At 41.8% G+C, this 24,504-nt stretch overlaps 2 protein-coding genes across 3 annotated transcripts in view; both read right to left on the bottom strand.

Moving 5' to 3' along the window:
- Positions 1 to 24,504, bottom strand: part of LOC137241233 (apolipoprotein D-like) — a 40,677-nt gene that overhangs the window by 14,624 nt on the left and 1,549 nt on the right. The gene's annotated exons all lie outside the window — the stretch shown is intronic.
- LOC137241229 (uncharacterized) lies at positions 6,354 to 17,900 on the bottom strand. The gene is made up of 3 exons (XM_067768595.1): positions 17,867 to 17,900; positions 9,106 to 17,802; positions 6,354 to 9,041 (listed from the first exon to the last, which is right to left on the bottom strand). The coding sequence occupies exon 2, from the start codon at positions 14,158 to 14,160 to the stop codon at positions 12,766 to 12,768; it is 1,395 nt and encodes a 464-aa protein (XP_067624696.1). The 5' UTR covers positions 14,161 to 17,802; positions 17,867 to 17,900; the 3' UTR covers positions 6,354 to 9,041; positions 9,106 to 12,765.

The following is a 24,504-nucleotide window of genomic DNA, read 5'->3' as shown; positions in this document are numbered from 1 at the left end:
CAACAGGGTGTACCGAAAAGCGGAGACGCAACGCTCTGATGGCCATAGGGTATAACATATAGCTGAATCAGTTGCGATGAATTGTGGACACACATATAATACATAGAATTAGTGTACAGGGTGAAACAAAGACACATATTTCAGTTACATCTGAGTATAATGCGTATTGAAATTTAGTAGGACAAAATTTATGCGCAGCAATTTCAGAGGTGTATTTATAGTTTGTCTCTTAGCAGTCAATATAAAGTTTAAGCGTAAACGGATATACGCGTGTTAAAAAACACGGCTTATATTAACTGCTAAGAGACAAACTATAAATACACCTCTGAAATTGCTGCGCATAAATTTTGTCCTACTAAATTTCAATACGCATTATACTAAGATGTAACTGAAATATGTGTCTTTGTTTCACCCTCTACACTAATTCTATGTATTCTATGTGTGTCCACAATTCATCGCAACTGATTCAGCTATATGTTATACCCTATGGCCATCAGAGCGTTGCGTCTCCGCTTTTCGGTACACCCTGTTGCTGTAGCTAGTTGTTTAACCACAGCCGCTAGATGGGTCTCCTAAGCATTATCTAAGCGAAGATAGGCGTTTTTTTACACGCGCAAACGAAACGTATACGCGCGTGTTAAAAACACGGCTATTGTTGTGTTGTGAAAGGGTGATAGGGCTTTTTGACAAGGAAAGGCGGGAAAAAGGGAGATACACAACAGAAAGCTTAAGAATTATGCAAAATAGAGATAGAACTGTTAATAGAAAGGAAGACACAGCTGACATCTTCGCCGTATATCTTTTATGTTTATAAAGTTTTTGTTTACATTTTCACATTCTTAGGTATTCACTGAACACATCCTTTCATACATACGTACATATGTAAACAAAACATACCAATTATGTTTGATGATCAAAGACCAGCATAATGACAAGTGTACTACATATTACTAGTACCAATTTCATACTTTTAATTTTCATGCATAAGTTAGTTTATACTAAAATTGTGCAATTTATGACGCCTTCGATGTAATCTAGGGATACATACATTTATATATGTAAGTTTTTTACTAAAAAATCTGTTTGCTTGATTCTAACCGAAATTTCTTTTAATAGCTCTCATTTATGTACATTGTATTTGTGATAAAATTACTTGGTTGTGATAAAAGTTACTAAATAAATTCAGCTTCGCTCCTGAAGAAGCTATGATGCTTAGTGAAACGTTGAGCCGAAATAGTGGAGTTTAATTTAACTTTGCACTAAGGAAATAATGGTCAGAAGCCTATTTATACTGACGTAAAACACATAATTCACCAGCTATGTTTTAACTTTTTTATTTTATTTTATTTTGTGTCTTTCATTTTATTTCATTTTTTTTTACTAAATTGTCTTTTGTTAAATTTTTTTAGATTTTATATTATCTAAGTTTGGTTTATTAAATAAAATTTTATTTTAACTATTATTTTTATTTTAATTTTATATTATTATATTTTATTATATTTTATTTTATTTTATTGTTTTTATTCCACATTTTTTTATTAATGTTTAACTTATTTAAATTAATTTCTTTATTTATTTAATTTAATTATTTTAATTTTATTTTATCATAGTTTATGCTATTTTTTTATATATTTTTGCCTCTGTTTTGAATTATTTTTATTTATTTTATTTTCCTATTTTGTTTCGGCGGTTGTCTTGAACTTTGCGTCAGTTTCCGATAAACTTCTAACAAAAATTAAGGAATGGTCGAGTTTTCTGAATAAGCACCCAATGTAATGGCGGACGCCGTGATGTGATGGTAACGTGCTAACCTACTACATCGAAGATCCTGTGGTTAAGGACAGTAAAATGCAGCTTCAAAATCTTTAAAAAATGTGATTGTTCTAGAAAAATCTGCGCTACCCATTTGCATTAATTTGGTATTTCTGCCATGAAAAGCTTCTGAGCGAAAATTCATCTCCTTGCAAATACCTTTCGAAGTCAGCATAAGGCATGTAGGGACGGGGCCGCTAGATTGTATCACAAATTTTAAAAGTAGCACGACGCAAACATGAAGCAAAGCTCGGCCTAAATATTTTCGGTGTCATATCGCGTAACCACAAATACATAAAAGCAAGTTGATTTACATATATAATCCCTAAAGTATTTCTAAAAGTAGTAAATCTGTTTTGCGAATTTCGGTAAAGTATTAACTTGTTTGAATGTTTGTCTGGTAATATTGAAGTTTGTTTATTTAATAAACAAAAATTGCTTAACATATTTGGATAACACACTATCGTTAAATCCCTTGTCTTGTTAACAGATATGGGATGCGTTTGAAGCGGGCCATTTATTCGAGCATTTCATGGAAAATCGTTAATTTTTGCCGATTTTAGAACTGGTCTCGTTATCAATTTTAAATGTCTAAATACTTTTAATATAACAAATCCCAACGTCCCAAAGGAAGAAAAAATTTAAATTAATATCAACTAAAGAAAAAAAGTTATTTTGAAAAAAAAAAACCAAGTAAGGAAGGCTAAGTTCGGATGTAACCGAACATTACATACTCAGCTGAGAGCTATGAAGACAAAATAAGAGGTCGAAAAATGAACCTAGGGTAACCATGGAATGTGTTTTTATGACATGTGTATCAAATGGAAGGTATTAAAGAGTATTTTAAGAGGGAGTGGGCCATAGTTCTATAGATGGACGCCATTTAGCGATATCGCCATAACGGTGGACCAGGGCTGACTCTAAAATTTGTTTGTACGATATGGGAATCAAACGAAAGGTGTTAATGAGTATTTTAAAGGGGAGTGGGCCTTAGTTTTATAGGTGGACGCCTTTTGAAGATATCGCCATAAAGGTGGACCAGGGATGACTCTAGAATGCGTTTGTACAATACGAAAATCGAATGAAAAGTGTTAATGAGTATTTTAAAAGGGAGTGGGCCTTAGTTCTATGGGTGGACGCCTTTTCGAGATATCGCCATAAAGGTGGACCAGGGGTGACTCTAGAATTTGTTTGTATAATATGGGTATCAAATGAAAAGTGTTAATGAGTATTTTAAAAGGGAGTTGGCCTTAGTTCTATAGGTGGACGCCTTTTCGTGATAGGGAGTGGGTCTTTGTTCAATGGGTGGACGCCTTCTCGAGATATCGCCATAAAGGTGGACCAGGGGTGACTCTAGAATTTGTTTGTATGATATGGGTATCAAATGAAAAGTGTTAATGAGTATTTTAAAAGGGAGTTGGCCTTAGTTCTATAGGTGGACGCCTTTTCGTGATATTGCCATAAAGGTGGACCAGGGTTGACTCTAGAATGCTTTTGTACAATACGGGGTATCAAATGAAAGGTGTTAATGAGTATTTTAAAAGGGAGTGGGTCTTAGTTCAATGGGTGGACGCCTTTTCGAGATATAGCCATAAAGGTGGACCAGGGGTGACTCTAGAATTTGTTTGTATGATATGGGTATCAAATGAAAAGTGTTAATGAGTATTTTAAAAGGGAGTTGGCCTTAGTTCTATAGGTGGACGCCTTTTCGTGATATTGCCATAAAGGTGGACCAGGGTTGACTCTAGAATGCTTTTGTACAATACGGGGTATCAAATGAAAAGTGTTAATGAGTATTTTAAAAGGGAGTTGGCCTTAGTTCTATAGGTGGACGCCTTTTCGTGATATTGCCATAAAGGTGGACCAGGGGTGACTCTAGAATGCGTTTGTACAATACGGATATCGAATGAAAAGTGTTAATGAGTATTTTAAAAGGGAGTGGGCCTTAGTTCTATGGGCGGATACCTTTTCGGGATATCGCCATAAACGTGGACCAGGGGTGACTCTAGAATGCGTTTGTACAATATGGGTATCAAATGAAAGGCGTTAATGAGTATTTTAAAAGGGCGCGTGCCTTAGTTCTATAAGTGGACGCCTTTTCGAGATATCGCCATAAAGGTGGACCAGGGGTGACTCTAGAATTTGTTTGTATGATATGGGTATCAAATGAAAAGTGTTAATGAGTATTTTAAAAGGGAGTTGGCCTTAGTTCTATAGGTGGACGCCTTTTCGTGATATTGCCATAAAGGTGGACCAGGGTTGACTCTAGAATGCTTTTGTACAATACGGGGTATCAAATGAAAAGTGTTAATGAGTATTTTAAAAGGGAGTTGGCCTTAGTTCTACAGGTGGACGCCTTTTCGTGATATTGCCATAAAGGTGGACCAGGGGTGACTCTAGAATGCGTTTGTACAATACGGATATCGAATGAAAAGTGTTAATGAGTATTTTAAAAGGGAGTGGGCCTTAGTTCTATGGGCGGATACCTTTTCGGGATATCGCCATAAACGTGGACCAGGGGTGACTCTAGAATGCGTTTGTACAATATGGGTATCAAATGAAAGGTGTTAATGAGTATTTTAAAAGGGCGTGTGCCTTAGTTCTGTAGGTGGACGCCTTTTCGTGATATTGCCATAAAGGTGGACCAGGGGTGACTCTAGAATGCGTTTGTACAAAATGGATATCGAATGAAAAGTTTTAATGAGTATTTTAAAAGGGAGTGGGCCTTAGTTCTATAGGTGGACGCCTTTTCGGAATATCGTTATAAAGGTGGACCAGGGTTGACTCTAGAATGCTTTTGTACAATACGGGGTATCAAATGAAAGGTGTTAATGAGTATTTTAAAAGGGCGCGTGCCTTAGTTCTATAAGTGGACGCCTTTTCGAGATATCGCCATAAAGGTGGACCAGGGGTGACTCTAGAATTTGTTTGTATGATATGGGTATCAAATGAAAAGTGTTAATGAGTATTTCAAAAGGGAGTTGGCCTTAGTTCTATAGGTGGACGCCTTTTCGTGATATTCCCATAAAGGTGGACCAGGGGTGACTCTAGAAGCGTTTGTACAAAATGGATATCGAATGAAAAGTTTTAATGAGTATTTTAAAAGGGAGTTGGCCTTAGTTCTGTTGGTGGACGCCTTTTCGTGATATTGCCATAAAGGTGGACCAGGGGTGACTCTAGAATTTGTTTGTATGATATGGGTATCAAATGAAAAGTGTTAATGAGTATTTTAAAAGGGAGTTGGCCTTAGTTCTATAGGTGGACGCCTTTTCGTGATATTGCCATAAAGGTGGACCAGGGGTGACTCTAGAAGCGTTTGTACAAAATGGATATCGAATGAAAAGTGTTAATGAGTATTTTAAAAGGGAGTGGGCCTTAGTTCTATGGGTGGACACCTTTCCGGGATATCGCCATAAACGTGGACCAGGGGTGACTCTAGAATGCGTTTGTACAATATGGGTATCAAATGAAAGGTGTTAATGAGTATTTTAAAAGGGCGTGTGCCTTAGTTCTGTAGGTGGACGCCTTTTCGTGATATTGCCATAAAGGTGGACCAGGGGTGACTCTAGAATGCGTTTGTACAAAATGGATATCGAATGAAAAGTTTTAATGAGTATTTTAAAAGGGAGTGGGCCTTAGTTCTATAGGTGGACGCCTTTTCGGAATATCGTTATAAAGGTGGACCAGGGTTGACTCTAGAATGCTTTTGTACAATACGGAGTATCAAATGAAAGGTGTTAATGAGTATTTTAAAAGGGCGCGTGCCTTAGTTCTATAAGTGGACGCCTTTTCGAGATATCGCCATAAAGGTGGACCAGGGGTGACTCTAGAATTTGTTTGTATGATATGGGTATCAAATGAAAAGTGTTAATGAGTATTTTAAAAGGGAGTGGGCCTTAGTTCTATGGGTGGACACCTTTCCGGGATATCGCCATAAACGTGGACCAGGGGTGACTCTAGAGTGCGTTTGTACAATACTGGTATCAAATGAAAGGTGTTAATGAGTATTTTAAAAGGGCGTGTGCCTTAGTTCTGTAGGTGGACGCCTTTTCGTGAAATTGCCATAAAGGTGGACCAGGGGTGACTCTAGAAGCGTTTGTACAAAATGGATATCGAATGAAATGTTTTAATGAGTATTTTAAAAGGGAGTGGGCCTTAGTTCTATAGGTGGACGCCTTTTCGTGATATTGCCATAAAGGTGGACCAGGGTTGACTCTAGAATGCTTTTGTACAATACGGGGTATCAAATGAAAGGTGTTAATGAGTATTTTAAAAGGGCGTGTGCCTTAGTTCTGTAGGTTGTTACTCGTCTGACCTGGTTCATTCACCTACCATTGGTGTTACCTATTACCAGTGAGGTTACCTGGGTTATGGCTAAGGGCATCTCAAAAAAAGAAATGCCATGGCCTGACGATCCGCTGGGTACGCTTGCGTTATCGACTGAGCTCGCCGGATTGGGGTGGGTCTGTGTAGATCGATGCTGGTGACAATTAACCATAGGTTGACAACAAAAAGAAAAATTTCGTACCCTTGTGCTATGTCGATGGTGGAATACCTACCCTATAACTCGAGTGTCCACTCTCATGATGCGCCTTCATCGTCGATGCAGTTCATCTCCATGGAATCGAGATTGGCCCTTCTGCTTTCATTAACCCTCCCTGCCATTGTCGACCGTGGCCAGTATTGGTCGACCCTAATGCCAAACACCCGTCCATTCGTCCGTCTGTCTAGCCGAGGCGATCACCCACTTCACCCCCAATCATCACACACCACTTCGTTTGTACTTAGAAATTCATTTCTTTTAATATGTATCACTTGTCTAGAACATGTATAACTTATTATCTAATACATTGCTCCATTACTCTCTCTTATCACCCTAACGCTACTACCACCCTTATCCTAAGTTACTTTTTATTCCTATTAATTCCTTCAAAAAAAAAACTCATTCAAATTTAAATTTCTTCCGCTTACTTTAGCTGAGCTGTCTCATATCAAGCTCGTTATTAATCTATCCTTTGGATTATATTACATTCTTAGTAACTAACCATGTCTGCACACATGGGCCTGAGTGTGATTACACACACACTGATTGTACATTGGCTACAATATTAGCACATGCCTACGTACAGGCATTTATGTTTATGATTGGTTGTTTGTTCAGTATAGAAAAAAAACTGCAATATGAATTCCCATGGCCCGCTCTCATACGGGGTTGTCTCGACCCGGGTCCATTGACCCCTTATACCTTGAATGGAATCAAATTCCTATTAATCAAATGTTCCCGCATGTATGTATGTACGACTACGCTTACCCAGGTAGACTAGTCATCTATTAAATGTCAAGTTAAGCAAGCGCACAAATATGGCATATATGTGCATGAGCTATCAGGTAATCATTCATAAAGAGTGAATTCAAAAAAAAACTTCAACATGGGACTCTGCAGTCCACGCTGCGATTGTATGGGTTGGTCTTAAAACTAGGTTAATCATCAATTTTCACATTGGATGTATTGTGTTTGTGTTAGATAAATGTGTCTATATATATGGACGGAATTATGCTCACTAACGCCTGCTAACTACTTATTAAATATGACGTTGAGTTCATGTACGTATGCATATATGCATATCTGCTTATCATCAGCTACATATATATAACCATGGTTATCCTAAGAGAGTGATCAAAAAAAACCAGAAAAGAAACCTCCACACACGGCTCTGTAGTCTACGTTTACATTTGTTCGCCTTGCTTCAGGCTCGTTGTCAACTAAATACATTCTAGATATATAGATACGTTCATATATATATACATGTATGGATACAATTGTGCTTACTATCGCATCCGGTATACTGCCTAGACCTGGTACTTTGATTACTGGATATGATGTCGATCAAATGGATATGCAAATGCAAGCGACCACCTGTGACATAATTACTTACTCAAGAGAATCAATACACAATATTCATTCAGCAATCCGCATGTATATAGATATAAGCGTACCTACTGACCCGTACAAATCGCTGTACCGACAGGCAGTTTTATTTCATTGCTCGTCCGCCTGAGCATATGCACATATATACATACGTGTGTATATCCATCGGCAATGAATCATTTGAAGAGTAGTAAAACAAGATCCCTTTACTGATCCCAGCGTATATCATACACACAAATTATGCGCTATCAATACGGTTCATGGACAGACATCGCGCCAAGATACACACGCGTACACACATAGATCAGAACAAGAATTGAATTTTTCTTAGCCACTTACACTCAAATTGAGCTATTGTTACTTTGTTTAATAATCGCACTACCTCACGCCTAGTTATGAGCTAGCGGAATGTGCGCTTTTTTCGCACTCAATAAGTCCCTTTTGGCCCGAGCCCTATTTCTACACTACTGCGCGCTTGCAGTCTATGTTAATTTCTTGCATGTTTTCCTAGGCAATCATATGGGTACATATATCTGTAATTCACAACGGACAGAGAATTTCAGGGGCTATTTATTATTGCGTGGCATGTGCGCTTGAACGTATGCGCTATTTACCCTATAAACGCATGCTCATAGCCCATGCAATCCACTGGCATGAATCGATACTTATTTGTACTTATAGCTAGTTATTAACTACGATCTGCTATCGCTCGCTCGTGTCGGTGTGTCGCATTGATGGTGGTGGAAGTGTCTAACTGCGTGTGTGCACTTCGCTCTCGCCGAAATTTGTTAGAGCGTGCCCGTTCATGGCATGTATATAAAGATTCAATGGCCAGCGCGCCACATGCCCTCTGCCAACGCTTATAGCGGCTGAGCGCAAAATTCGCAAATCTTGAGAAACTGGTCGTACGTGATTCTCTCACTTGCCAACCTCTGCGCGCTGTCTATGCTACGAAACAGAACACTTACCCGTTTTGTTGATTGGGCTTACTCATTATTTACTGTTCTGCTTAGGCGGACAGCGCCCTGAATGCGCACTTATATGTATTTAATGTTGCTGGACCAATGACACTGGTGTTGCTGGTGAATATGCTGACGCTCGTTGTCTGTCCAGGGGGTTGTGGTATGCGCCGCCGTATGCCTTAGTATGCCTATCCGCTGTGCCACTGCGTGGATGTGATGCCGCAACTTGCGAATGATGGCGTAATCCTTATTTTTCTGCTCCGCAGTGGGTGAATCCTTTTATTGCCCTCTTTCTCCGTGGTGCCAGGTGATGGTTCATTGCACGCACGTATATATTTCTGCATAAAAGAATTTGTTTGTTAGCATTAGCTACCTTTTTACATGAGGTTTGCCCATTCTTACCTTTCGTTTTCTTTTGCGTGTTGTTCGTTCGGCTGCCTGTTTTAGAAAGGCCGGAAATCGAGCAACGCTAACTTAGCTGTGACAGCCATTTGCAGGCATGGTGTGTTCGCAAATTTTTGAGTATTTATCTGTCACGCATGGATGTGCCAGTTTTGAAACATTTACTTTTCCGTTCTACCTAAAGGCTGATGCACATCTCACGTAACAGGGCGAGCTAATCGAGGAGGCTTTTGGTGAGTCGATGAGCTCGAAAGAGGGGAGATGTTCATCCATGTGGGGCTCGAACCCGCGTCCTTGAGTCAAACCCTGATGTCTTTGGCGTGGAAAACCCCCAGGATCCTACCCTTCATATCCGCCAACTCGTACAAACATTGTCCGACACGTCGCACAATCACTGCCCTGGTATATTTCGAGGACAGTTTTGCATTGAAACCCTCCACCGCGTTACTTTGCCGAAAGCTTCTCCGATACACAATCTGCCCTACCGCGTAGGTTATCGATCTGGCTCGCATGTTGTAGGCCTTGCGGCCCTTCTCATGCGCCAACCTCAGACTTCGAGATATCCTATCCCTTAGCAGCTTGAGCCGGAGATCTTTGGGCACAAGCTCCGTATCTGAATCAGCGACCTGCTCGATTTTGCGGAGCAATGCGTAGGCTTCTCCATGCTGGACCATGCTCTGACCAAAGACCGCTCTATATGGCTCCATTTGTATAGCCTCGTGAACTGCGCTACGGAGTGCGAAAGCTGCTTTGGATATGTGCGTGTCCCACGACCTTTGGTCTCCATCCTCGATGTACGACCTGATTATGGCTAGGAGTGATCGGTTGACCCTTTCCGAGGCATTTGACTGAGGTGAGTATACCGCCGTTCTTACGTGCTTAATGCCGTACCCCGTGAGGAAGTCTTGGAATGTCTCAGAAATGAACTGTCGGCCGTTGTCCGAGTGCACGAATTCCGGAACCCCAAAAACATGGAATACCTCGTTCTCTAGGTATTGGATCACCCCTTTGGCCGTAGCACTCCTCATAGGTTTCAACAGTGGAAATTTTGAATAATGATCGAGTACTACAAATATATAACAATTTCCCTCGCGCGAGCGCGGATATGGCCCACAAAAATCAATATATAGCCGCTGAAATACTCTTTCGGATTCGGTTTGCGCTCCCATCAGCGGACGGCTTAACTGATTCGACGCCTTGCTGCACTTGCATATCTCGCACTGTCCTATAAAGCTTCGCACTGCCGCGACCATCCCCGGCCAATAGTACCTGCTTTGCAGACGATGTACCGTTTTATATATGCCTCCGTGGCCCGCTGCTACTCCGCTGTGCAAACGCCGTACCAATTCATTCCTCAGTCCTTCTGGTACCCAGATTTTCCAGAGGCTGTCTTCCACCTCTTCGCCTCTCCTAAATCCTGTCCGCTTAAAGATTACCTTGTCCACGACTTTCACATCCGGTAGTCGCTCAGTGTTCTCCTCCACCGCCTTCACCAGCTGCTGATAGCTCTCCGATTGAAATTCCTCCTCATCCAGCGATATGTCCGTCTCGAGTCCTGTTCCGTCTATCTCGTCCATGTGTACTCTACTTAGTGCATCTGGTACGATGTTCTGCGCTCCTTTCCGATGGATTATCGTAAAGTCAAAGCCCTGTAATTTGAGGCTCCACCGCGCTAGTCGCCCGGAAAGATCTTGTTGGCTCATAAGCCATTTGAGGCTCATGTGATCCGTGATGATCGTGAATGGGGTACCGTCGACGTAAGGACGAAACTTCTTCACACTCATTACGGCGGCCAGGCATTCGAGCTCGGTTATCGTATAATTTCTTTGCGCTGAATTCAGCTTCTGGGATATGTATGAAATTGGACGTTCATTCCCCTCGTCGTCCAGCTGGAAGAGTACGGCTCCGATGCCAGTAGTGGACGCGTCGCATTGAATATAAAAATGTTTCGAAAAGTTCGGGTTTACCAGGACTTTTGGTGAAGCCAAGTCGCTTTTCAGCTGCCCGAATGCAGCAATGGCTTCCGGTGTCATGCTAAATTCCTTCTTTTTTCTTAAGCAGTCCGTAAGAGGTGCGGACACGGTGGCAAAGTTTGGGATGAACCTTCTATACCACCCTGTTAGTCCAAGGAAACGCCTTAGCTGTTTCAAGGTCTTGGGCACTGGGAAGTCGAGCATGGCCTGTACCTTCCAAGGATCAGTTTTCAATTCGCCTTGCCCTATGATGAATCCCAGATACCGAATCTCTTTCTGACAAAATTTGGATTTCTGCAGATTTATGGTTAACCCTGCTTTTGACAGGCATTCGGCCACTTCCGAGAGGTGTTGCATGTGAGTCGCAAAATCTGGTGAGCAAACGAGTAGGTCGTCAATATACACAAAGACATTGTCCCTCAATCGTGATGGAATAATACGATCCATTAGTCGGCACAGCCTCTGACTGGCATTGCAAAGCCCGAAGGGCATCACCTTAAAATGATAGAGGGGCCGCCCTGGGACGGTGAAGGCCGTCTTCTCCCGCGACTGCTCCTCCAAAGGGATCTGCCAAAAGGCATCCTTCAAGTCAATGCCAGTTATGAAAAATGTGTCGCGCAGCCGACTGAGGATTCCCTCCACGTGCTGAGTTGGATACGCATCTTTTTTCGTACGCTCATTGAGCTTCCGCATGTCCACGCAAAGCCGGTTTTTCCCAGGTTTTTGTACCAACACAATTGGGGAACTCCACGCGCTATTGCTCTCTTCTATAACGCCGAGGCTAAGCATGCGGTCTATTTCCTCGTATGCACACCTCTGCTTAACCGGTGACATCGGATAATACCGCTGCTTCACAGGCACCGTCTCATCGTAGACCTCGATCCGATGTTCCGTCAGATGCGTCTTCCCCAGTCCAAGCTTCGCGGATGATGGAAAAAGGCTCTTGACATTATCTAACTCTCGCAGCTCCCTTGGAGTTAGTTCGACCATACCCGACTGCTCTACGCTTATCTCCGAGACCACTGTTGGAAGTAGATCGAATGCTTCCCAAAAGTCCATGCCTAAATAGAGTGCTTGCTTGAGGCTCGGCACCAGATATAAACTTAGTACTGCCGACCTCCCTCGCCAAGTCACGTTTGCATCTATTTTCCCCACTACTGCTTGTCCTTTCCCATCAGCCGTTTTCAGCTCCTCGTTCAGCAGATACGTTCTCTTTCCGCTGAATCGTCCAATGGCCGTTCCTCCCAAACAGCTTACAGAAGCCCCGCTATCCAACAACCCCGTCATTGGCTCTCCTTCGATGATGACTTCCGCATACGGTCGGCGATCCACATCACTTCTGATTATTGTCGCCGCTATTGCCCGTTTCATTATTTTATGTTCTCGAGTCTTTCGTCGTAGCTTTTCAATCTTCTTAGCGCGCCTTCGTCTTCTTCCCAAGGCACAGCTACTGGCGCCGTTTTTCGACGTTCCGAATATCCTTCTCCTCACTTCTTGATACCGTCTCTCCCTGTCCTGTAATGTGTGGAATGTAGCTCCAGTTGGTATCGGTGCTGATGTCGGTTCCGATGTTTCTCGTCTTAGGATGACTTTGTCTGCTGATTGTTCTCCGGGAGCTTCTTCTCCTGGCCGGATTTCCCGGTACTTTCGCCAGGGAAGTGGTTTTCCTGCCCGCATTCTCCACACATCACAAACCTGGCACCCTCCTGGTTACACTTGAGCATTTTAAATTGTGAAAATGTGAGTTGCATCTTTGTTCGCCCGACTTTTCGGTCACCGTTAGGTCTGCCTTCTTCCTAAAATGCTCATTCCTCTTGCTCCCACGCTCCTTTCTTTCGAAAGCTTCCAGCAATGGTCCTCGGTCTCCGTTTTCACATTCCTCCCCCTGTGGCAGATCGATCTCTTCAATGGTCGTCCTCTTTGTAAACTTCCGCTCGTATTCGTCCAAATGCTTTTCCGCTCGCCTACACTGTGTTTTCAACTCCGCGAGTGTTGTTATCTGGCAACCGAATATGAGATTTTTGATTCTTGATTTCAGGTTCCTACGCATGAGGTTGACCAAGCTCCCCTCCGCCATCGGAGATTTCATGGTAAGTGCCATGCCTCTCACGCACGCATAAAAGTTATCGAACGATTCTCGGTGTTCTTGCTTCCTCTCGTTCATTGCTTGCCGAATTTCCTCGTCACAGTCCGCCTTGCGGAAATGATCCAGGAGTGCCTCTCTGAGATGAGTGAATCCATCTTCCTCCTCACCTGTGCGTTCCTCCATATATAGCCAGAACCATTCCTGCGCGGCTCCAGTTAGCAGAAGATGGAAGCTCGCGTACAGGTCGTTTGATGATATGCCGTGTCGTCTTTGCAGAGTCTCTACCCTGAACAAAAATCGTTCAATGGGAATTGACTTGATGCCGCCATCATATTTCAACCCCCAGTCCCTAATTGTCTTAAATTTGTTTTTGTTAATGTCCGAGTAATTGCGTTCCTTCTGTGGAGATGGTGTGAGCAGCCTTCGGCCAGTGAATCCTGGTCGATCCGTAGCAGCCTGCTCTTCCTCTTTCCCAGCATTCTCGCCTTGACCCAGCGCTGAAGAAGTATCAGCATTCTCCAGGGGCATCGCCGCGATTGGCTGTGCGCCTTCGCGAGTCTTCTCCACTTTGGAGATTCGTTCCCCCAAGGATCTGACGTCCCTTCGCACCCCGTTCATGGCTTCGCGTATCGCGTCCGCCGTCGTGCGATTAACATCCAGCTGATATTGAAAAAACATTGCTTCGAACTTTTGCAGCAGTTCACCACCCACCTTATCTACTAAACTTGTTTCTGGGGTAGCGACCGGGACTACCCTTTGCCTAGTTTGAGAAACTGATGCCTGAGGCGCCGGCTTCCCCGAGGATAATTGCTCCTCTTCCTCTCCACTCTCGCGTTCTTCCGTTGACTTCGAAGCACTATGCTCCCTTCCCGTCAACGCATTCTCTCTTTCACTCAACCTTGTCTTCCTTTTCCCTTTCCTAGTCATGGCTGAGATTGGTTTGGTATTGAATGTTTGTAAAAATTTGTATATGTAAAATTCAATGTGTTTACGCATACACCTTTGTATGCTGAATTTGAGAAAAATAAACTCTTCTAACTTCCTATCTTTTCTTCCTAATTGATGATCAATATAATAAAAAAACAAAAAAATATACTCGTTGTCGTGTGTGTAATGATTTAGGCTTTGGGTGACCTGCCTCAACTACTTCGTCCTGTCCTGTTTCGTTCCCCCCTGTCCCCTATTATTTGTGTCCACAACCAAAAGGATTTGACCCTCATCCTAATGGGCTGGACACGAAGTCCTACCGGAGTGGGTCATCGGGAGGCTACCTCATACGAAAGTGAGCATATACCCCTTACGTAGTAGCCGCCTCGTCGATAAGACGCCCCTCCCGATCCTTCCATCGTGTATCTCTGAGAACCTACCTCATGCCAACGTGAGCGTACAGCCCATTGGCAGTAGCTGCCTCGCCGATGAGATACCCGCCTTGCCGCAAAATCTACCTCATAAAATCCGGTTAATGACCCGATAGTTAGTAGCTGATTCTGCCCTATAAAAAAAATGTAATAAACACCCGCTGACACATTTATAAGACTTAACGAACCGTCTAATAAGCTGCCAACAGTAATCCCCCTATTTAACGTCCAAAGTCTTCCTGTCCAAATGAATGATGCATCATAATTGTGAACAACTCGCGAATCCTCAATTTTGAATTTTGTTTTCGTGATTGCCCTTCTCGGGCCAACCACGTTGGGCGCCATTTCTTTTGTTACTCGTCTGACCTGGTTCATTCACCTACCATTGGTGTTACCTATTACCAGTGAGGTTACCTGGGTTATGGCTAAGGGCATCTCAAAAAAAGAAATGCCATGGCCTGACGATCCGCTGGGTACGCTTGCGTTATCGACTGAGCTCGCCGGATTGGGGTGGGTCTGTGTAGATCGATGCTGGTGACAATTAACCACAGGTTGACAACAAAAAGAAAAATTTCGTACCCTTGTGCTATGTCGATGGTGGAATACCTACCCTATAACTCGAGTGTCCACTCTCATGATGCGCCTTCATCGTCGATGCAGTTCATCTCCATGGAATCGAGATTGGCCCTTCTGCTTTCATTAACCCTCCCTGCCATTGTCGACCGTGGCCAGTATTGGTCGACCCTAATGCCAAACACCCGTCCATTCGTCCGTCTGTCTAGCCGAGGCGATCACCCACTTCACCCCCAATCATCACACACCACTTCGTTTGTACTTAGAAATTCATTTCTTTTAATATGTATCACTTGTCTAGAACATGTATAACTTATTATCTAATACATTGCTCCATTACTCTCTCTTATCACCCTAACGCTACTACCACCCTTATCCTAAGTTACTTTTTATTCCTATTAATTCCTTCAAAAAAAAAACTCATTCAAATTTAAATTTCTTCCGCTTACTTTAGCTGAGCTGTCTCATATCAAGCTCGTTATTAATCTATCCTTTGGATTATATTACATTCTTAGTAACTAACCATGTCTGCACACATGGGCCTGAGTGTGATTACACACACACTGATTGTACATTGGCTACAATATTAGCACATGCCTACGTACAGGCATTTATGTTTATGATTGGTTGTTTGTTCAGTATAGAAAAAAAACTGCAATATGAATTCCCATGGCCCGCTCTCATACGGGGTTGTCTCGACCCGGGTCCATTGACCCCTTATACCTTGAATGGAATCAAATTCCTATTAATCAAATGTTCCCGCATGTATGTATGTACGACTACGCTTACCCAGGTAGACTAGTCATCTATTAAATGTCAAGTTAAGCAAGCGCACAAATATGGCATATATGTGCATGAGCTATCAGGTAATCATTCATAAAGAGTGAATTCAAAAAAAAACTTCAACATGGGACTCTGCAGTCCACGCTGCGATTGTATGGGTTGGTCTTAAAACTAGGTTAATCATCAATTTTCACATTGGATGTATTGTGTTTGTGTTAGATAAATGTGTCTATATATATGGACGGAATTATGCTCACTAACGCCTGCTAACTACTTATTAAATATGACGTTGAGTTCATGTACGTATGCATATATGCATATCTGCTTATCATCAGCTACATATATATAACCATGGTTATCCTAAGAGAGTGATCAAAAAAAACCAGAAAAGAAACCTCCACACACGGCTCTGTAGTCTACGTTTACATTTGTTCGCCTTGCTTCAGGCTCGTTGTCAACTAAATACATTCTAGATATATAGATACGTTCATATATATATACATGTATGGATACAATTGTGCTTACTATCGCATCCGGTATACTGCCTAGACCTGGTACTTTGATTACTGGATATGATGTCGATCAAATGGATATGCAAATGCAAGCGACCACCTGTGACATAATTACTTACTCAAGAGAATCAATACACAATATTCATTCAGCAATCCGCATGTATATAGATATAAGCGTACCTACTGACCCGTACAAATCGCTGTACCGACAGGCAGTTTTATTTCATTGCTCGTCCGCCTGAGCATATGCACATATATACATACGTGTGTATATCCATCGGCAATGAATCATTTGAAGAGTAGTAAAACAAGATCCCTTTACTGATCCCAGCGTATATCATACACACAAATTATGCGCTATCAATACGGTTCATGGACAGACATCGCGCCAAGATACACACGCGTACACACATAGATCAGAACAAGAATTGAATTTTTCTTAGCCACTTACACGCAAATTGAGCTATTGTTACTTTGTTTAATAATCGCACTACCTCACGCCTAGTTATGAGCTAGCGGAATGTGCGCTTTTTTCGCACTCAATAAGTCCCTTTTGGCCCGAGCCCTATTTCTACACTACTGCGCGCTTGCAGTCTATGTTAATTTCTTGCATGTTTTCCTAGGCAATCATATGGGTACATATATCTGTAATTCACAACGGACAGAGAATTTCAGGGGCTATTTATTATTGCGTGGCATGTGCGCTTGAACGTATGCGCTATTTACCCTATAAACGCATGCTCATAGCCCATGCAATCCACTGGCATGAATCGATACTTATTTGTACTTATAGCTAGTTATTAACTACGATCTGCTATCGCTCGCTCGTGTCGGTGTGTCGCATTGATGGTGGTGGAAGTGTCTAACTGCGTGTGTGCACTTCGCTCTCGCCGAAATTTGTTAGAGCGTGCCCGTTCATGGCATGTATATAAAGATTCAATGGCCAGCGCGCCACATGCCCTCTGCCAACGCTTATAGCGGCTGAGCGCAAAATTCGCAAATCTTGAGAAACTGGTCGTACGTGATTCTCTCACTTGCCAACCTCTGCGCGCTGTCTATGCTACGAAACAGAACACTTACAAGTTTTGTTGATTGGGCTTACTCATTATTTACTGTTCTGCTTAGGCGGACAGCGCCCTGAATGCGCACTTATATGTATTTAATGTTGCTGGACCAATGACACTGGTGTTGCTGGTGAATATGCTGACGCTCGTTGTCTGTCCAGGGGGTTGTGGTATGCGCCGCCGTATGCCTTAGTATGCCTATCCGCTGTGCCACTGCGTGGATGTGATGCCGCAACTTGCGAATGATGGCGTAATCCTTATTTTTCTGCTCCGCAGTGGGTGAATCCTTTTATTGCCCTCTTTCTCCGTGGTGCCAGGTGATGGTTCATTGCACGCACGTATATATTTCTGCATAAAAGAATTTGTTTGTTAGCATTAGCTACCTTTTTACATGAGGTTTGCCCATTCTTACCTTTCGTTTTCTTTTGCGTGTTGTTCGTTCGGCTGCCTGTTTTAAAAGGCCGGAAATCGAGCAACGCTAACTTAGCTGTGACAGCCATTTGCAGGCATGGTGTGTTCGCAAATTTTTGAGTATTTATCTGTCACGCATGGATGTGCCAGTTTTGAAACATTTACTTTTCCGTTCTACCTAAAGGCTGATGCACATCTCACGTAACAAGGTGGACGCCTTTTCGTGATATTGCCATAAAGGTGGACCAGGGGTGACTCTAGAATGCGTTTGTACAAAATGGATATCGAATGAAAAGTTTTAATGAGTATTTTAAAAGGGAGTGGGCCTTAGTTCTATAGGTGGACGCCTTTTCGGAATATCGTTATAAAGGTGGACCAGGGTTGACTCTAGAATGCTTTTGTACAATACGGGGTATCAAATGAAAGGTGTTAATGAGTATTTTAAAAGGGCGCGTGCCTTAGTTCTATAAGTGGACGCCTTTTCGAGATATCGCCATAAAGGTGGACCAGGGGTGACTCTAGAATTTGTTTGTATGATATGGGTATCAAATGAAAAGTGTTAATGAGTATTTCAAAAGGGAGTTGGCCTTAGTTCTATAGGTGGACGCCTTTTCGTGATATTGCCATAAAGGTGGACCAGGGGTGACTCTAGAATGCGTTTGTACAATACGGATATCGAATGAAAAGTGTTAATGAGTATTTTAAAAGGGAGTGGGCCTTAGTTCTATGGGTGGACACCTTTCCGGGATATCGCCATAAACGTGGACCAGGGGTGACTCTAGAATGCGTTTGTACAAAATGGATATCGAATGAAAAGTGTTAATGAGTATTTTAAAAGGGAGTTGGCCTTAGTTCTATAGGTGGACGCCTTTTCGTGATATTGCCATAAAGGTGGACCAGGGGTGACTCTAGAAGCGTTTGTACAAAATGGATATCGAATGAAAAGTTTTAATGAGTATTTTAAAAGGGAGTTGGCCTTAGTTCTGTAGGTGGACGCCTTTTCGTGATATTGCCATAAAGGTGGACCAGGGGTGACTCTAGAATTTGTTTGTATGATATGGGTATCAAATGAAAAGTGTTAATGAGTATTTTAAAAGGGAGTTGGCCTTAGTTCTATAGGTGGACGCCTTTTCGTGATATTGCCATAAAGGTGGACCAGGGGTGACTCTAGAATGCGTTTGTACAATACGGATATCGAATGAAAAGTGTTAATGAGTATTTTAAAAGGGAGTGGGCCTTAGTTCTATGGGTGGACACCTTTCCGGGATATCGCCATAAACGTGGACCAGGGGTGACTCTAGAATGCGTTTGTACAAAATGGATATCGAATGAAAAGTGTTAATGAGTATTTTAAAAGGGAGTTGGCCTTAGTTCTATAGGTGGACGCCTTTTCGTGATATGGCCATAAAGGTGGACCAGGGGTGACTCTAGAATGCGTTTGTACAATACGGATATCGAATGAAAAGTGTTAATGAGTATTTTAAAAGGGAGTGGGCCTTAGTTCTATGGGTGGACACCTTTCCGGGATATCGCCATAAACGTGGACCAGGGGTGACTCAAGAATGCGTTTGTACAAAATGGATATCGAATGAAAAGTGTTAATGAGTATTTTAAAAGGGAGTTGGCCTTAGTTCTATAGGTGGACGCCTTTTCGTGATATTGCCATAAAGGTGGACCAGGGGTGACTCTAGAATGCGTTTGTACAATACAGATATCGAATGAAAAGTGTTAATGAGTATTTTAAAAGGGAGTGGGCCTTAGTTCTATGGGTGGACACCTTTCCGGGATATCGCCATAAACGTGGACCAGGGGTGACTCTAGAATGCGTTTGTACAAAATGGATATCGAATGAAAAGTGTTAATGAGTATTTTAAAAGGGAGTGGGCCTTAGTTCTATGGGTGGACACCTTTCCGGGATATCGCCATAAACGTGGACCAGGGGTGACTCTAGAATGCGTTTGTACAATATGGGTATCAAATGAAAGGTGTTAATGAGTATTTTAAAAGGGCGTGTGCCTTAGTTCTGTAGGTGGACGCCTTTTCGTGATATTGCCATAAAGGTGGACCAGGGGTGACTCTAGAATGCGTTTGTACAAAATGGATATCGAATGAAAAGTTTTAATGAGTATTTTAAAAGTGAGTGGGCCTTAGTTCTATAGTTGGACCCCTTTTCGGAATATCGTTATAAAGGTGGACCAGGGTTGACTCTAGAATGCGTTTGTACAATATGGGTATCAAATGAAAGGTGTTAATGAGTATTTTAAAAGGGAGTGGGCCTTAGTTCTATGGGCGGATACCTTTTCGGGATATCGCCATAAACGTGGACCAGAGGTGACTCTAGAATGCGTTTGTACAATATGGGTATCAAATGAAAGGTGTTAATGAGTATTTTAAAAGGGCGTGTGCCTTAGTTCTGTAGGTGGACGCCTTTTCGTGATATTGCCATAAAGGTGGACCAGGGGTGACTCTAGAAGCGTTTGTACAAAATGGATATCGAATGAAAAGTTTTAATGAGTATTTTAAAAGGGAGTGGGCCTTAGTTCTATAGGTGGACGCCTTTTCGGAATATCGTTATAAAGATGGACCAGGGTTGACTCTAGAATGCTTTTGTACAATACGGGGTATCAAATGAAAGGTGTTAATGAGTATTTTAAAAGGGCGTGTGCCTTAGTTCTATAAGTGGACGCCTTTTCGAGATATCGCCATAAAGGTGGACCAGGGGTGACTCTAGAATTTGTTTGTATGATATGGGTATCAAATGAAAAGTGTTAATGAGTATTTTAAAAGGGAGTTGGCCTTAGTTCTATAGGTGGACGCCTTTTCGTGATATTGCCATAAAGGTGGACCAGGGGTGACTCTAGAATTTGTTTGTATGATATGGGTATCAAATGAAAAGTGTTAATGAGTATTTTAAAAGGGAGTTGACCTCAGTTCTATAGGTGGACGCCTTTTCGTGATATTGCCATAAAGGTGGACCAGGGGTGACTCTAGAATGCGTTTGTACAAAATGGATATCGAATGAAAAGTGTTAATGAGTATTTTAAAAGGGAGTGGGCCTTAGTTCTATGGGTGGACACCTTTCCGGGATATCGCCATAAACGTGGACCAGGGGTGACTCTAGAATGCGTTTGTACAATATGGGTATCAAATGAAAGGTGTTAATGAGTATTTTAAAAGGGCGTGGGCCTTAGTTCTGTAGGTGGACGCCTCTTCGTGATAGTGCCATAAAGGTGGACCAGGGGTGACTCTAGAATTTGTTTGTATGATATGGGTATCAAATGAAAAGTGTTAATGAGTATTTTAAAAGGGAGTTGGCCTTAGTTCTATAGGTGGACGCCTTTTCGTGATATTGCCATAAAGGTGGACCAGGGGTGACTCTAGAAGCGTTTGTACAAAATGGATATCGAATGAAAAGTGTTAATGAGTATTTTAAAAGGGAGTGGGCCTTAGTTCTATGGGTGGACACCTTTCCGGGATATCGCCATAAACGTGGACCAAGGGTGACTCTAGAATGCGTTTGTACAAAATGGATATCGAATGAAAAGTTTTAATGAGTATTTTAAAAGGGAGTGGGCCTTAGTTCTATAGGTGGACGCCTTTTCGGAATATCGTTATAAAGGTGGACCAGGGTTGACTCTAGAATGCTTTTGTACAATACGGGGTATCAAATGAAAGGTGTCAATGAGTACTTTAAAAGGGCGTGTGCCTTAGTTCTATAAGTGGACGCCTTTTCGAGATATCGCCATAAAGGTGGACCAGGGGTGACTCTAGAATTTGTTTGTATGATATGGGTATCAAATGAAAAGTGTTAATGAGTATTTTAAAAGGGAGTTGGCCTTAGTTCTATAGGTGGACGCCTTTTCGTGATAGGGAGTGGGTCTTAGTTCAATGGGTGGACGCCTTTTCGGGATATCGCCATAAAGGTGGACCAGGGGTGACTCTAGAATTTGTTTGTATGATATGGGTATCAAATGAAAAGTGTTAATGAGTATTTTAAAAGGGAGTTGGCCTTAGTTCTATAGGTGGACGCCTTTTCGTGATATTGCCATAAAGGTGGACCAGGGCTTAGTTCTATGGGCGGACACCTTTTCGGGATATCGCCATAAACGTGGACCAGGGGTGACTCTATAAGCGTTTGTACAAAATGGATATCGAATGAATAGTTTTAATGAGTATTTTAAAAGGGAGTGGGCCTTAGTTCTATAGGTGGACACCTTTTCGGAATATCGTTATAAAGGTGGACCAGGGTTGACTCTAGAATGCTTTTGTACAATACGGGGTATCAAATGAAAGGTGTTAATGAGTATTTTAAAAGGGAGTGGGTCTTAGTTCACGCCTTTTCGTGATATTGCCATAAAGGTGGACCAGGGCTTAGTTCTATGGGCGGACACCTTTTCGGGATATCGCCATAAACGTGGACCAGGGGTGACTCTATAAGCGTTTGTACAAAATGGATATCGAATGAATTGTTTTAATGAGTATTTTAAAAGGGAGTGGGCCTTAGTTCTATAGGTGGACGCCTTTTCGAGATATCGCCATAAAGGTGGACCAGGGGATACTCTAGAATTTGTTTGTATGATATGGGTATCAAATGAAAGGTGTTAATGAGTATTTTAAAAGGGCGTGTGTCTTAGATCTATAGGTGGACGCCTTTTCGAGATATCGCCATAAAGGTGGACCAGGGGTGACTCTAGAATTTTTTTATACGATATGGGTTTCAAATGAAAGGTGTTAATGAGTACTTTAAAAAGGAGTGGGCCTTAGTTCTATAAGTGGACGCCTTTTCGAGATATCGCCATAAACGTGGACCAGGGGTGACTCTAGAATGCGTTTGTACAATACGGATATCGAATAAAAAGTGTTAATGAGTATTTTAAAAGGGAGTGGGCCTTAGTTCTATGGGTGGACACCTTTTCGGGATATCGCCATAAACGTGGACAAGGGGTGACTCTAGAATGCGTTTGTACAATATGGGCATCAAATGAAAGGTGTTAATGAGTATTTTAAAAGGGCGTGGGCCTTAGTTCTGTAGCTGGACGCCTTTTCGTGATATTGCCATAAAGGTGGACCAGGGGTGACTCTAGAATTTGTTTGTACGATATGGTTATCAAATTAAAGGTATTAATGAGGGTTTTAAAAGGGAGTGGTGGTAGTTGTATATGTGAAGGCGTTTTCTAGATATCGACCAAAATGTGGACTAGGGTGAGCCAGAACATCATCTGTCGGGTACCGCTAATTTATTTATATATGTTATATCACGAACAGTTATCCTTCCAAGATTCCAAGGGCTTTTGATTTCGCCCTGCAAAACTTTTTCATTTTCTTGTACTTAATATGGTAAGTGTCACACCCATTTTAAAAAGTTTTTTTCTAAAGTTATATTTTGCAACAATAGGCCAATCCAATTACCACGTTTTATCCCTTTTTTCGTATTTGGTATATTATTATGGCATTTTTGTCATTTTAGTAATTTTCAATATCGAAAAAGTGGGCGTGGTAATAGTCGGATTTCGGCCAATTTTTACACCAATACAAAGTGAGTTCAGATAAGTACGTGAACTGAGAGTAGTAAAGATATATCGATTTTTGCTCAAGTTATCGTGTCAACGGCCGAGCGGCAGGACAGACGGTCGACTGTGTATAAAACTGGGCGTGGCTTCAACGGATTTCGCCCTTTTTCACAGAAAACAGTTATCGTCCTAGAATCTAAGCCTCTACCAAATTTCACAAGGATTGGTAAATTTTTGTTCGGCTTATGGCATTAAAAGTATCCTAGACAAATTAAATGAAAAAGGGCGGAGCCACGCCCATTTTGAAAATTTTTTTTATTTTTGTACTTTGTTGCACCATATCATTACTGGAGTTGAATGTCGACATAATTTACTTATATATTGTAAAGATATTAAATTTTTTGTTAAAATTTTACTTAAAAATTTTTTTTTTTAAATTGGGCGTGGTCCTTCTCCGATTTTGCTAATTTTTATAATTCATACATAAAGTAATAAAAGTAACGTTCCTACCAAATTTCATCATGATATCTTCAACGACTGCCAAATTACAGCTTGCAAAACTTCTAAATTACCTTCTTTTAAAAGTGGGCGGTGCCACGCCCGTTGTCCAAAATGTTACTAGTTTTCTATTCTGCGTCATAAGTTCAACTCACCTACCAAGTTTCATCGCTTAATCCGTATTTGGTAATGAATTATCGCACTTTTTCGATTTTTCGAAATTTTCGATATCGAAAAAGTGGGCGTGGTTATAGTCCGATATCGTTCATTTTAAATAGCGATCTGAGATGAGTACCCAGGAGCCTACATACCGAATTTCATCAAGATACCTCAAAATTTACTCTAGTATCGTGTTGACGGACGGACGGACGGACGGACATGGCTCAATCGAATTTTTTTTCGATACTGATGATTTTGATATATGGAAGTCTATATCTATCGCGATTCCTTTATACCTGTACAACCAACCGTTATCTAATCAAAGTTAATATACTCTGTGAGCTCTGCTGAACTGAGTATAAAAAAGGTATAGAAACAGAAGGGAGAACTAAAATTTAAAAGTCAAACAATAAAATAGAATAAACGCACTTAATTTTTGTTTGTTTGTTTGTTATTTTAATAAACCTTGATC

This window comes from Eurosta solidaginis, chromosome 2 (assembly GCF_040869045.1).
Source record: "Eurosta solidaginis isolate ZX-2024a chromosome 2, ASM4086904v1, whole genome shotgun sequence".
NCBI classification, from domain to species: Eukaryota; Metazoa; Arthropoda; class Insecta; order Diptera; family Tephritidae; genus Eurosta; species Eurosta solidaginis.
The sequence above is the reverse complement of the archived record's forward strand: the minus strand, read 5'-3'. Positions and strand labels throughout refer to the sequence as shown.

Bases quoted from the DNA above. Each gene is read 5' to 3' on its own strand.
- LOC137241229 (XM_067768595.1), bottom strand. From the start codon at position 14,160: ATGCGTAAACACATTGAATTTTACATATACAAATTTTTACAAACATTC.